At 38.7% G+C, this 15,473-nt stretch overlaps 1 protein-coding gene across 1 annotated transcript; it reads right to left on the reverse strand.

The window, feature by feature from the left end:
- Positions 1–24: 24 nt before the first annotated feature.
- Positions 25–4,549, reverse strand: LOC145781123 (uncharacterized). Its single transcript, XM_082592881.1, has 6 exons — positions 4,133–4,549; positions 3,304–3,400; positions 1,955–2,195; positions 1,577–1,682; positions 1,360–1,535; positions 25–1,135 (listed from the first exon to the last, which is right to left on the reverse strand). The coding sequence occupies exons 1-6, from the start codon at positions 4,342–4,344 to the stop codon at positions 405–407; spliced, it is 1,563 nt and encodes a 520-aa protein (XP_082449007.1). The 5' UTR covers positions 4,345–4,549; the 3' UTR covers positions 25–404.
- Positions 4,550–15,473: the final 10,924 nt, after the last annotated feature.

The raw sequence follows: 15,473 nt of genomic DNA on the forward strand, positions 1-15,473 counted from the left end.
GAAGTAGATTTTAAAGATGTCAAGCTACATTAAGTTCTCTTTATTATAAAGTGAACCTGCGCGATCGTAAGCTTTTTATACAACGGAAAAATATATCCACAAAAACTTGCAAAATACGCAGCACCCATACAGACCTTTACACAAGATTGCACATTATACCCAGCCAATAATACGACAAAATACACCATGATACAAAACAAGGGGGGATGGCAACACCGTTGCAGGAACTTGCGCCGCGTCAATGCCGAACACGAATGAATGGAGTATAAAATTTTTAATGCAACTTTTCCACCTCGTGAGAATGGCACAACAATAAGCGTTCACAGGAATCTACCTGTAGTTTAACAAAACATGCTTCAGCTGCATACCAAATACACAATATAAATGTACAGCTGAGCTACATTTTAAATGACAGCGAGCTGAGGAAAGAGCTCATTTGAAAAGGAATCATCAAAATAGGACCCAAAACTCGGTGTATCCGTTTCAAAAGGGTCTATTAAGTGCGCCACGGGAGAAGGGGTATCGATACTGTATGAACTGTTGGAAGATAAAGGAGAATTACACTCTGAAGCAAAAGAGATTGGCGTTGATGCAGCGGCACTAGCGATGTCTTCCATGGGATTAATTAAAGGTGCATCACTTGTGTCACAAACGGTGTCGCTTAGAATATTGTCCAACTCGGCGTCCAAGTTATCTAGATCTAAAACACCAGTAGTGTCCATCAACGGAAAGGGGTCTCCCTCTTGTTTTGTATCACACAGCATAGGATGTTGCTCAACAATCTGTGCTCTTTCTTGGTCAATGCAGGTTTGTGCAAGTTTTTGGGAAGTGAATTTCGATTGCACAGTTCGGCTGTCGACCAGCGCAGGACCTTCATAAAGGGCAATTGGCTTATCTTCACGTTGTGTCAATTCAACCTTTATTGGAAGGGTAGGTTGTTTGATCAGTTTCGTGGAAGGAATGGAACGGCTTAATTGAATTTTAAACGAAGGCTTCTTGGTCTCATTCGAAACCCGGGGATTTTCTTCACTTGGTTTGGAGTACAGATGATCGACGGTTATCAACTCTTTAATGGAATCCAGTTGTTCCAAACTCACTGTGCTTAAAGTACTGGTTTTATCGTCAAGTCCAGTGCCTGCAAAAAAAATGTCAGAAATATCAGGAAATCATGTACTCCTATTACACACCAGTTTTAATAGTGTCTTTTATCTCAAGTTTTAACTGTGTTCACACGACTATTACAACAGACAAGCATAGGTTCGCTTAGATTAGACACAAAGCTCGAGCGTTTTACACATCAAAACCCAGGTTGGCAAGGTTTCATAATCATTAAATCAGTCAAAAAGAAACCTAACTTACTGCTGCTTGTAAGTTGGGAAAGCTCGAGGAAGTTCTCCGCATCGAAGTTTGAGCCGATTTGTTCGAGCAAATTAAGGATGTCGTCGTCAGCGTGACTTCTTCCACAGACGGTGGATTTTGAGTTATCGCCAGAGAAACTTTGGAGTGGATCAACGGGCGGTTGACAGCTTCCTGCTGCTGAGGAATAAGTCTATCCAATTCGTGTTCCCCAAACACGGCGGGCTTAGGGGATGCACACTCCGTAGTGATCTGGCTTTCACTTATATCTCCACTATCTATGGAATTGTCATGCAACTTGAATCCAGTAATACTGTCGTTTTCATCTATCAAATAAAAAAATAAAGGTTTAATGTTACAACAATTTGAATCTGGCAATCGTGAATTGCAACTATTAAATAGCGACCTACAACCTTAGTCAGAATAGCTGTTCATAGAATTATATATCACATAAAGCATTTTTAAAGGTTGTAAAAATCATCATCACTTAATGACGTCAAATGGAGGCAGGTTAAGAGACAATGGCATGATATGCTATTTGATCAGTCCCAAAGCATTATACAAATATACATTCTATGAAGCAATCTAAAAAACATACCGGCTGACTCGTCAGGTGAGAGAATCGAATCAGGAACAACTGAGCATGGTGAGTTTGAAATGTTATGAAAAGTGGTTTCATCAAATTCAACTTTGATCTTTTCAATGACTTTTCTGTTTCCAGAAACTGTGGTGTTAACTTCAGTTCCAATTCCAAGCCTGCTTCGTAGATCTGCATTTTCTTGTTCTAGAGCTTCTGCTCGTTTCAAGAGTTGCATGTTACAGTCAAGAAGCTTTTGTGCCTGACAAATAATATATAAAACAGTGTTACATACATAATCACTTTAAAGGAATATAATTCAGAAATTCTTATGCTGAAATGCAATAGCAATCTGCGAAATACACATCAAACTACTGGTGTACTGTGGTGTCAAGGATTGATCACATGATTTTGTTTAGAAATTAATTTTGCTCCATCTACTGATTTCTTGGTAAAAATTCTGTGTATATTTAGCTACTGTTGAACACAAGACTTGAAGAAAAAGATTTGTTGGCACTTGACAGCTAATACTGCTGATAATACCTTAATATATTTCTGATAGAGGATTTTAGTGAATAATAACTATATTTGATGTAATTTGCTCTGCTTGGCATTGAGCATGGCACTTTTTGTAGTACAGTCAACCCCGCTTAATCGGACCACATCGGGGACCAAGCCAAATAGGTCCGATTAAGGCTTTAAGCGGGTGGTCCCATTAAACGGGGAGAACGAATTTCGTTATTTTTTTCATCGTTTTTGAAAATAGTTTAAGCATTTTACAATTGCGGCTATAAACACAACCAAAACACCATCAACAATCAAAACAAAATACAGTACTGTACAGTAGTCACTGGAAAAATGCCTCAAGGGTCATCTGTCTTTTGGCTTTATCAGCAATTTTTCGGACTGTCTTTAAGTGTTCGATCTACGCGAGTTATTGCTGCCATTTTTATTCAAGCACTAAAAGCATTCATTCATTCTTCTGTACAGTATTCGGTGCTGCATCACAATTACTGCAATTCTGATTAGATGACAATTGACCTTATGACGTGACAACAAGCGTTTGTTTATCTGTAGCCTACTTCACTTTAAAATGGCTTAGCGAGAACGTAGCACGTTGCCCATCAACAACTCTTGACGCGTCACCTCGCAGAAAAATGTACAAAAAGTAAAAAACGTTAACCATAAAGGCCTATTTTAGGGCGGAGGGTGGTCCGTTTAAGCGGGGAAAATTGTACAGAAAAATGGATTTGGATTCGGGACCAGTGCAAAATGGTCCGAATAAGCGGGTGGTCCTATTAAACGTGGGCCGATTAAGCGGGGTTGACTGTATTTACTGTTTAATTTCTAATGAATATAATATGTTCTACCTGGAGTTGAATTTTCTGAACAGTCTCCTCTAATGTTTCCATTTTAAATCTTTTTCGATCACGTGCTGATTGGGCAGCCACTCTGTTCTTCAATTTTCTGTAATAAGCAGAAGTTGAAAGTCTAATGCTTTGCTAACAAAACACACAAAGAGGTATATTATTGTGCATGTGCAATGCTTGTTGGAATAACTCAGATCACTTTAATTTTTTACAGTTTATCATAAAATACACTGGTAAACTTGAATTTAGCATGATTTTGCAATATAACCCATTCATCTTTTATTATTTAATGATTTTTTTTTACCATGGTTTCACGCTAGCACAGCAATGGCACAGAAAAAATGCCATAAAGACAAAAAGAGCATGGAACTTTATGGCGCCGTAAACGTAGCCACTTCCTTCTTGGAAACATTACACCAGTAGGCTACTGAAGCAAGAAATTTTAATTAAAGATTGTTTTATCATTTTGTAACTGAGTTGGTCTCATAGCTTGAAAGCCGCCATAGTTGGTAACGCAGCTTCTTATTCATGCTGAGATTTGGTTAGAAGCTTGAAACCAACATGGCCCACTTGGTTAAGTTTACAACTCTTGATTCATCACATAATGCAGTTACGCTATTTGCTTTTGCTAACAATGCTCTTTAGGTGGGAAATAACACTTACAAAATTATGTAACATGTTTAATGACCCCATGCTGAAACGTGAAATGACTGTAACTGTACAGATCATAAGAATGGATGGGTTCGGAACTTTTCACTGGTTCAATCAAATTGAAGTTATTTTAGCAACATAGCCTAAGAGCAATTACATAAAAATAAAATGTTATTACCTCCTCATGATTTTTTCTTCCGGGGTTAAATGTGTCAAGCGCTTCCTTTTTCTTGGGCCACTACCATTCGAATCAAATAAGCCAACTGCATACTTTGGGAGGGTGTTCACATCACTGGTGTATTCTACTACAGGTTTGGAAGAACTTGGAATAGAAACCAGCGAAGCTCCCGACGAAATAACAATAGTGTGGGGGGTTGCAGGTAGTGTCATTCGAACTGCTGAGGGATGATTTCTGATATCAATAAATTGGAACTACAATTTGAACTAAAATATATTCTACGCTTTTCTGTTTACAGATGCATGTACGCAGAATCACACAAACCAACTGCACTAAGTGCCGTAAAATTTTCACAAACTCTAACTGACTTACATCTTCATTTCATATTGTTCAAAACGCTTATGTCTAACAAGGAAGTTTTGTGGTGATGTGGCTTTCAGCTACTGCCAGCGTGGAAGCTTCTGATTGGCCGACGCTACAGCTGAAGCTATTTATAGATACGCGCGTCATGAGATGGTGTTATTATGATGTAAGTGGCAGCAACAAAAAAAAGGTCTTGTGGTCAATCGTCACAGCTGATAGCAAGAGTTGAAAATAACGCAACAACGCCGCTGGCTATAATAATTATGTTAACTTAACGTATTGCAATTTGCAACCCATATTGATAAAGTGAAACTATAAAATATTTTATTTTTGTGAAAGAGGGGAGAGCAATTAGGCAGTGCCGGATTAACCATTAGGCATAAGTAGGCACGTGCCTACAGGCCAGTCAAACTCAAAAAACCAGGCCACTTTAAAATCAGTAGAAATTTAGCCATGTTTTCAAAATAATTATTTTCTAAACTAATAAGTATTTATCTTAATAGCTCTGTTTTTCCAGATGAATTAAAGGTTGCAAAAATCGTTAAAAAAAGACGAATTGAAACATGCTGCCACTTCAAAACAATATTTTGCAGCGCTTCAATACTAGTAGCAAGTTGCTTCAAGTTCCAGTATCGAACTGACATCTGCCATTGGTCTGCTGAAGAGCTTGGATAAATTCTTAGATAAGTGCAGAGCATAGCATCTTTTCACAAATTGGGACTAGGTGGGCAAATTTTCAAAAAAGGGCATTTTTAGCGCGAGAGTTATGTTAAAAAGAGCACTTTGCGCGTAAATGATGGGAAAAAGGGCATTTTTTTCCAAGCGTAAAACATGTAAGCTTAAAAATGTAGATTTCTCAGGTAAATTGTGGGTGAAAAGGCATATTATACCTAAACTAAACTTTTAAGACCCATAATTGATTCCCATATTCATCCCCGCCCACAATATTTTATAAATAATAATGTAATAAAATTTAATCTAGCAGCATTTAGTTGCAGACGTCTCTTGTACTAAAGTAAAAAGAAATAACTATGACAATATATGAAACACAACTGCTAAGATATTATAATGAGTTGAATCTTTGCAGAATTAGATGATTCTAAAAAGCTGGTATTTTATTTTGATGAAAATCAGAAAACAAACTTCGGTAATTCAGACATTTAGAATCTCACATAAATTTGAGTAAACACAAATTGATAATATAATTAATCTGCTTGAATGGAACATTAAGGATATCATAAGTAGGCTAAGGTCAAAGGTAGGCTCATAAGGTCTAAATGTATGCTAAAGCTTTCCATTTAGCTCAGTAGTTCCCAACATGGGGGTAAATTGCCTATTTTTTGTGGGGGGGTAACGAGACCCGATTTGGAAACAGTGAAGGTTGTGAACTTTATAAAAGCAAAGGAATTAAACAGCCGTCTTTTCAAGGAACTGTGCAAGAAGATGGGAGAAAGATACGAAGCATTACTGTAGCCTACCACACAGAAGTAGGCTACAATCTCGTTGCAAAGTGATAACTCGCCTGGTCGAACTTCGTAAGGCTGTCCATGTTTTTCTGATTGAAAAAAAATCCGACTTGGCTGAATATTTCCCTAACCAACAGTGGATTTCCCAGCTGGCTGATATCTTTGGTGAATTGATTGATTGAGTCTTTATTCTCGGACTGGGAAAGCTTCTTGCAGAACTTAATCCTCGCAGTTTCGCATACTTGTAAAGGCTTTGAATCACTGACGCAGGCCCGGTCACCGAGATTGGCAGAGTGAAGTTTCCGATTGTTGAAGTCTTGTTGCCGGGTAAATATTCCATCCATTAGATGCCGCTGAATGGAGAGCAATCCTTAACGTGCGTTGCTCAAGCGCACACCCCGAGAGTCAAACCAGCGTGATCTTAAAGCTTTTTCGTTCCAGAAGTGACGCGCTAACCAACTGAGCTATCGGGGCGGACAAAGAAAATCTTTCAATTCAAGGCAAGAATGCAACTGTGATCGAAATCAAAGTAGCCGTAGCCGCATTTATCGCAAAGGTTAAATTGTGGAACAAGCGAGTTGGAAGAGTACAGTGGTGCAGTTTCAGACGCTTGACATGTACTTCGAAGGTAATGGACTTGAGTTGACAGCGGCGTTGAAGGAGGACATAGCTGACCAGTGACCACTTAGCCCAGCAAGCCAAGAGGATGGACATTGGCCAACTACTTTTGGAATTTGGACACGGCTAATCTCCAATGTTGCACTGAGCCCTTCACATATGATGACAGCCAGGTGGATGATGACGACTTTCCGGCCAAAGAAGAAATTATCACTTTCCGAATGAACGAAGCGTTAAAACTTGATTTCAAGGGAAAGGCTTGGATTGGAACCCTTCTGGTTTGGCAGACTCCAGGACGCACCTACATTAGCGACACTGCATTAAATATCCTGACATCTTTTTTAACAACGTATCGCTGTGAACAAAGGTTTTCTACTGTCTTGGGAATGAAGACAAAGACACGCAATCGCCTGGATGTCGAAAGCTACACAAGAATTGCCCTCAGTAGTCAGTACCACAAAGCCCAGAATCACAAAGCTGGGGCTGAAGTCCAGGTCCAACCTTCGCATTGAATGTTTACCACGCATTGTCATCTTGTATTCAGCATTGTATTGCATTTTGATTGTCACAGATAGCCCTTTGAAATACTAATACATAGCAATAAACACTTTTGTTTTTAAAATTGATCTTGGGGGTAATTGGCTCACTTCAGGATGGAGATTAGGGTAACAGCCAAAAAAAGGTTGAGAACCACTGATTAGCTGTTCATTCTTTAACTTGGATCTAATTTAAACAAAATTAAGTCTTAAAAATTGCCCACCTAGTTTCAAACTAGGGGGGCAAAGAAAGGGCTAGGGGGGCAAGCAAAGGGACTAGGTGGGCAAGTGCCCACCTAGTTTATATGTGAAAAGATGCTATGGTGCAGAGAGAATTTTGACTGTTATGAGCAGCAGGCACGTGATCGCTGTGACAGCAGCATGTATAAATCTGAAAGTCGGCGAGCACCAAAGCGGCGGAAGCATGTCCGTGATGGAGCTGCTACAGATGATGTGGAAGAAATGTCGGGCCAGCAAAAATTTAAAATCAACACGTTTTATGTGATCATCGACCAACTGAAGAGCACACTACAGAAACGTATCGATGCATATTCCATGGTGCTGCAGAGGTTTGGAGTTTTGACTGAGTACCACTCCATGTCTGTTAAAGCATAGTTAATAAATGGTTAAAGACATCAATGTTGCTGTTGCAGGTCTGGCTGGTGTGTATTCAAAGGACCTTTCTTCCGACTTCCCATCAGAATTTGGTCAGTTTATGTGCTAGCATAAAGAGTGTAAAGAGCAAAGACGCGATGAAACAACAGCAACAGAAAGCGCCTGAAAGATGCTGCACACTACTGATGTTTATAATACATTTCCGAACACTGAAGTAGCACTTAGAATGTACTTGTCTCTAATGGCTACGAATTGCTCGGGGGAACGCTCGTTTGCACAACTAAAACGAATTAAAGACGTTAAACGATCAACAATGTGTCAACAACGTCTTGGTAGGCTACACTGGCACTTTTGTGTAAAGCGATCTACTCCGTAAGATTGACCTCCAAAAACTAGTTAACGCGTTTTCAATCTCGCAAAAACGCGCAAAGTTGTTATTTAGTTAGGCATATGACCAAGTTTTTGCATGGTACCCTGTGTTATAGTTGCAACAACGATCTTTGTGACAATGATTTGGCAACACTGATAATTCTAATTTTTTAGTTGGCAACCCTGATTTTTGGGCCACTTATAAAATGTGCCTACAGGCCAGCAGACCCTTAATCCGGCACTGACAATAGGCTACCTCTGACTTTTCAAAAACTTAAATAAACTTTGCATTATACAACAGAAGAATTTCAAAGGTTTCAAATGAAGAATTTCAAAGGTCATATCTTAACAGACACTACCAATCATTTTCTGTTTAAATTAGCATGTACTCTAAAAGGTCGTCGTTTATATTACAGTGTTCACATTTTTCTCAAATTAAATGAACTTGATTGATTATTATCATGCCTTCAAATTTATTTCGTTTCGTGACGTCGCAACAAACTCATTTCGATCAAAATATATTTGTTTGGCACTACCCGATTCGGTAGCGTTGACCGAGACTTTCCAGAGTGTACTTTTCGACGGAGATGATTTCAAGGACCAGGAACGTTTTTAAAGGGACCGAGAACGTAAAAAAGTACTGCATACTCTTTTGCGATAAGCTGATGCATTTACTGCCAATCTATTTTGTTTTGGAGGCAATTCTTGTTTTCTAGTGAAAACGTATCTCTTTCTTTGTGAATGTAGGCTATTAGTAGCCTATTTTTGTAATTTTCTCTCCCTTTTGAGTGTTTTATTATTTTAATTTTTTTCAAAGGTAGGCCAATAGGCTATTTGCCATGCTGGTCCAGACTCCGAAGATCTCATGGTCAATATATCCTCTAACTTAGTTCAGTTTCTTTTATTTCTGACCATCTCAGCGAAAACAATAGGCTACACGCCAACATAACAAAAGTCAAGAAAAGGGTAGAAGCGACAAAACGCGAACGTTAAAACGTGCTTGAGACCGAAATAAGTTATCAGGCTGAGTTGAAAAAAAATTGGCACGGTCTCAACGTCTAAAAACTCATTCGCGTGGAACAGCTCTGAACCACAAGGCATTTTACTTTCTTGGAGGCCAAGCCACATTTCGAACGCATGCCCTATATCAGTGGTTCCCAACTCGTTTTTAAGGCGACCCATTTTAAAAAAAATTCAGTTCGTTAAAATCTTGCGACCCAAGCAAATTGTCGTAATATTTTAAAAGCCATACAAGATTGTGTTGACAAACAGCACACAAACAGCACTACAAAAGCAGTAACTTTTTCCGAAGATAATATGTTTATCAAATCACTAATGAGATAGCTGTGCTGGCTTGCTGTCAGTGAGTTTTTGAAATCGAGGCATTAGGCTATTTTGCTTAGGCATAGCCGCATGTCGGCTTTAACTTCCAGCCGGTTTCGCTGTTCAGTTTTCAATACACACATGGCGCTAAATCCAATCATACAAAGCCAAGTTGTTGCAAATGGAATCTGTTTTTGAATCCCTAATTGTGAAATTGTGAGATATACTCTGTACATGGAAGCCCAAAAGTGGATGTTTGCAGAATCTTTGGGGTATTTGTCTTTGAAGGATGCAAAAGAAATACGGTTTGCTATTTCTATCGTTATGTCCATAAACTGTTCTGCAATATGGATGGAAAGTTGAGGCAGATCTTTTCCAACAAATGGATCAATTATCCAATCATTTTGGTTATTAAGTGTTAGAGATTCTCCATATTAGTGCACAAACTTTTTGGCAAACTGTTCCAGGTGTCTAATTTTCGTTTGCTTAATATCAACTTTATTGCCACAGATATATTGCGTTAGCTGAGGAAATATATTGTACTCATCTTTGGTGACATAACTTTTCCAGGATATGAGTTTTTTGTGTTAAGCAGAAACTTTTGCGGCTCGATCAATCACCGTAAAACCGTTGCCTTGCATAGATAAATTTAGAAAATTCATAGAGTCAAATATATCGGCAAGGTAAGCAACGTTTGCCTTGAAATCTTCTTGCAAAAACTTCTTGGCTAATCTCACACAGTTCTGTTGTCTCAGGAGGATAGCAATCTCCTCTCGCAAATTACAAACTCGCTTTAGGACACGACCTCGTGACAACTATCGCACTTCTGTGTGCAACAGCAATGCTTGATAATAATCAGAATCCACAAAGACGAAAACAAATGCCGATTTAGTGGACTTGTTTTGATGAAGTTTACACACTTCACATCATTCAACACTTCGTGCAGCTCTTGAGACAGCTTTTTTGCAGCAAAGGCCTCTCTGTGGAGAAAGCAATAAGTCCGTACAGCACTTGGAGCTTTGTCTTTGATGCGTTTTACCGCACCATGCGTGGTCCAACGTGTGGAAAACTTTGTCATAGTTTGTCCGACATAGCGTTCGTGACGTATAGTGCACGTTACAATATTATATCCCGTAACTTTGTCAAGTTAATTTATGTTTGAGACTGAAATTTTACTTGGGTTTACATTTAATAATAATAATAACAATAATAAAAGCAAAAATTGTTAAAACTTCTTGCACTACGATCATGTTATAAAGCTTTCCAATGTCTCGACATGAAACGCTTCATGACTAGTGTTTATATTTTCCAGTTTTGTGATCGATCTCATCACGTTTTAAATTTTTTTTATTGTTATTTTTTTCGCCCAAGATACAACATGCCTGAAAAACAAGCGACCCAAAAAAATTATCAGGCGACCCAATTTTGGGTCGCGACCCATGAGTTGGGAACCACTGCCCTATATAATTGCTTGAATTTCAAAATAAAACCATAGGCCTAACCAAGAAGTTTTGTTTCGACACAAAAGTAAGAAATTCGTTTCGAAAGCAGAACCAATGAAATTGTTTTACGTTCGAAACAAAATGACGTCAAGTCTTGTATATATAGGCTATAGCCTAATAACAAGAATATCTGACACAAGACTGCTTCGGCTATCACAGATCAGAAGTTGCTAGGACTGTCAAGTGTTTTATTTATCAAGGGACGGAATCAGAGCTGTGGCAAATCCAGGAAGAGGCGATCGCTTCCCTCTTTTCCTAAAACCAGAAACCCCTGCCTAAAACACGGAAAGGTTACTTTATTCACGGTATATTCAGCGTTGTACGTTGACGGCGTCAACTTTTTGTTGACGCTGAGGCTAGCGCCGTCAGTTTATTTTTTAATTGACGGAAGTAATAGCGCCGTCAACTATTTTGTCGATTTTAAGCGTCAAGCGCTATGCGTCATTTTTCGTTTTTATTGAAAAACTAGTTTCACAATGTATTCTGGCCAGCGCGACTCATTCAAATTACCCGCTTTCACGTTGGTTGGAATGGCTCCCTGGAATACAAGCGGAAGAAGTTCGTCAAACGGTGATCGCTCATATCGTGAGCAGTAGCCTATGCGAGAACGAGGGATCAAAGAAAGCGAAAAATCGATGAATGTCATCGCGGAGGTTGATACTTTATTTCAAGAGCTCTATGCCCTTGAAAAGAGCGATGTTGGTGCAGTGGACCTCGTTAAAATAAGATTTATATGTGCTAACTAAGCCATCACAGTATTACGCTTGGAACAGTGATAGGCTACCTTTCCTAGTAAACGTTTTCAAGACTTGTTTTTGAAATATAGCACACCAATACCATTCAGCGCTGCTGTGGAACGCATGTTTTCGCTTGGAAAGGACATTATGCGTCCCAAATGCAGCAGATTGTCAGACAAATATTTTGAAATGCTTGTGTTTCTACAAGCAAATAACTAATAATAACTAAAGCAGCTAATTACAATACAGTCTCAAAACATAAAACCTGCTCTTTATTTATAGCTATTGTTAGCCTACACTGGGTTGAAATACTTCAGTTTTGTGAGACCTTGGCTAAAATAGCGCTAGAAATTAGCGCTGACGCTGTCAATTTCTTTAAGAGCTGACGCAGTACTTTACGCCGTAAAGTTTTTAGGCAATTTGCGCTGACGCTGACAATTTATTTCGTTGACGCGTACAACACTGGGTATATTTGCAAGGTCGGATTAATGTAGGTTATAGTCTACCTTACGCATCATTGTTTTTTGTTGAAATTGCCCTCCTGTTATGACAATTTTCAAATCAAACGTCACATAGAACCGTTGTCTACTGAACCTGACGTCTAACGTCATGGACTAGTTGTTGCTAGAAATAAGCAAAGATTGCATCACCTTTGTCACACCTGTTGAAACATTACATCATCGTTAAATCTTGAATTACGAGATATGGTGTAAGCCAAATGGGACAGGTGCTTGAATAGCTTCATAATGCTTATCATTATTACGTCACAGAAGCTGCTTACGTGCGTTTGAAATATTGCAATCTATTCTCGTCATTTTAAAATTGGTGCTTGAAAGGTTGGTCGCATATTTTAACTGCTTTGCTTAGTGCTTGCCAGCTGGACGAAATTTCCGTCTTTATCTCAGTAATTTGTATTGTAGTGACAAGTTTTAGTGGGTACGCTGTTGTGCTCCAATTTCGACAGCCTTGAGGCTATTTTTACAGAAATACAATTCTCGAATAGACGTTTTCAGAAGAGTGTTTCTTTCAGTCATTGCATTTGCATACAGACGAACGGATCTGGGAATCTTATGTTACAATTTTCCCACGAAGAGATTATGGTTTAACGTTGTGACCACCTCCCTAAAAGTGGGCTAGGCCTACTTACTAGATCTGCTCCTGAGTCGGGGTCTGAATTAAATTCTTGGCAAAAACCGGAACCATAACAGAAATCATTTTACTTACGCTTCTACAGTAGCCTATAGGCTAGTAGGCTATTATTTTCCAAGCAGTAATTCTCTCACTCAAAAATATGTTGTTTTTTCTTAGGACAGGTATAGGAAAGACATAAGTTATAATATAAAAAAACCTGGATTGTACTTTGCGTTCAGAGTTGGAGTCAATATCTCAAAAATATTTAGAGCAGAAGTAGAGTCGCAAACTTCGGAGTGGAGAAGGACTCCAGAGAATCTGACGCGGCATACTTTTGCTCTATTTGATTGTAAGACACAAGTGTAGTGATTTGGCTTGCATTCACAACCTCACAGTAGCGCTCTTCAGTCAATAACAAATATTTGAAAACACACATCTTCTACTGTTATAAAAGTCGGACGTTTCTGAATAACATTTCAACACTTTGCAATGCCATACCCTACACAGGCAACATTATCACACTGCTAATAAGTGAAAAAATTATACTTTTAGTTTGACCAGGGGTCGCCAACTTTTTTGCATGCGGGCCACTTTGGCAACAAGGAAACTTGTGATGGGCCTCACTAATAAACTTTTAGATGGGATGGCTATTATATTAAGACTTCCACTGTTGTAGCCTACGCGTTGTTCCCAACCCACCAGGATAGTGTGGCTGGGTATCAGTGGCGCCGGCAGAGGGGGCAGGCGGGGCAGCTGCCCCCCCAATGTTTTGGGCATCATCTTTTTATTTTTTTTATATATATATTACATATTGTTATTATTTTTTTAATATTTGGATCCCAACCTGAAGTCAACAAGTCAACTCAAATTGCAAGGGGAGGGGGGGGGGGGGGGTAAAAGCTTTCTCTTCTATTTTAAACTTGCTCTTCTTGCTGCTGTTATTATTACGATTTTGTGATTCTATTCACGTACACCTTGCCTGCTGCCTGTCACGTAGCAATTGTTACCGGCTGTTCAGCAGATTGGCTCTTCCTTGGTTCTTGAGTGGTGGCAGTGCATACAGCAGTGGGTCATTCAATGTTTCAAGGATATAATGTAGATTTAACTCAACGAAGTCTACTAAAGTAATACAGTAAGTAACCAGTGGTTTGATGACTATTGGAAGACTTGCGTCCCCGTGAGCAAGATTGTGGGTTTTTTACATCGATTCAACGCCCTACAAGGTTGAATCGATGTAAAATCAGCAGATTTAGCTGGCTGGGGTTGGCGTTTTAATTGATTATTTTTACTTTCAGTGAAGCTTGTTTTTACGTCTAATAAACGTAGAAACATGTTGACTTTAACTGTTTTAAACTTATCATTTGATATTGTGCATTTTCCTGATGAAATCTTCATGAATAGGAAGAAGAAATATTAAGAATAAAAAATCATTTAACACCGGCTGAGTATTTATTGCAGTTGAACTACGCCCGGTGGCCGTCACAGTATATTTATTCCATTAACTTTTATTAGCCTCAATTCTCACAATGTCATAGGCTAGGCAATATGCATGTGACCGCCTCTGCGTTTGATATACCAGTAGAACTCGGTTAATCCGGATTCGATTTGACCGGCGATTCCATCCGGATTAGGCGAAGATCCGGATTAACCGATGATGGTTCTATCAAACCTGACTCATTTGTACTTCCAGTTTCATCCGGATTAGGCGAAGATCCGGATTAACCGAGTTCTACTGTATCTACTATGTTTTGACATCTGTATTTTTCAAGCATGGAAAAACGTTTTCACAGCGTTTCAGTAGGCTACAGTATTTGATAATTTCCCTGTCAACTAACAGACTAGTCAAAATCATGAGGCATATTTGACTAACAGACTGTTGAATAATCAGAAAATGCATTTGTAAAAAATGGTTTTTCAATCTGGAAAAAAGCTACGCAGAATTTCGCTAGCCATGGCAGTTGCAAGTCCCATACAGAATCAAACTGTGATTTATTTTGAATTTTATTTTTTTCAACAGATCAGACATGTCAAAAATGTGGGACTTTTGGTAGGCTATAGCCTATTGGAGTAGACAATAGCAGTAGAAAACAAGAGAAATTAAATAATATATCACTGTCTTGCACCAGTGGCGTAGCCAAGGAAGGGAGGTTTGGGGGTTTCAACCTTTCAAATTGAATTTATGGATGTTAATACATTGTTTGCAAGAAAAGCTTTAGCCTATTATGTAATTTTACGTCAAACTGTGCTAGGATGCAAGCCATCTGTAACTGCTGAGATCGCTTGTTCGATCTAGATTAACGTCTAAACAGCTATTCGTTATACAAAACTTGAATATATCAGAAATTTGGGTTGACTTTAAAGCATAAAAGGTAGTGACTTAACGGAATAAGATCGCTTTTTGGATCAACCAAGGAGAAAATTGAAAAATAATAAAACTGTAATAATCTCTACAAAAAAAAAGCAATCAACCAATGTCTCTAAAACAAAGTTTGCTTAATTTTTAACGAAACTGCATTAAAAGAGCGAGTTTTGCCAATACCAAACATTCAAATATCTCAGCCAGGAATTAGCAACAAGAAAACATAGAGACTTAGCTTTATTTCCGAAAAATGCCGAAGAAAACATGATCTTATCCTTTTGCTATGCCACCGGACAGCACCATTTTACAGGAATATTCATAC

The sequence above is a fragment of the Aplidium turbinatum genome, chromosome 12 (genome assembly GCF_918807975.1).
Source record: "Aplidium turbinatum chromosome 12, kaAplTurb1.1, whole genome shotgun sequence".
NCBI lineage: Eukaryota > Metazoa > Chordata > Ascidiacea > Aplousobranchia > Polyclinidae > Aplidium > Aplidium turbinatum.

Coding starts and splice junctions, on each gene's coding strand:
- LOC145781123 (XM_082592881.1), bottom strand. CDS start 4,344: ATGACACTACCTGCAACCCCCCACACTATTGTTATTTCGTCGGGAGCT. Junction 1,683..1,954: donor CTCACCTGACGAGTCAGCCG/GTATGTTTTTTA, acceptor TTTATTTGATAG/ATGAAAACGACAGTATTACT. Junction 1,136..1,359: donor TTCCCAACTTACAAGCAGCA/GTAAGTTAGGTT, acceptor TTTTTTTTGCAG/GCACTGGACTTGACGATAAA.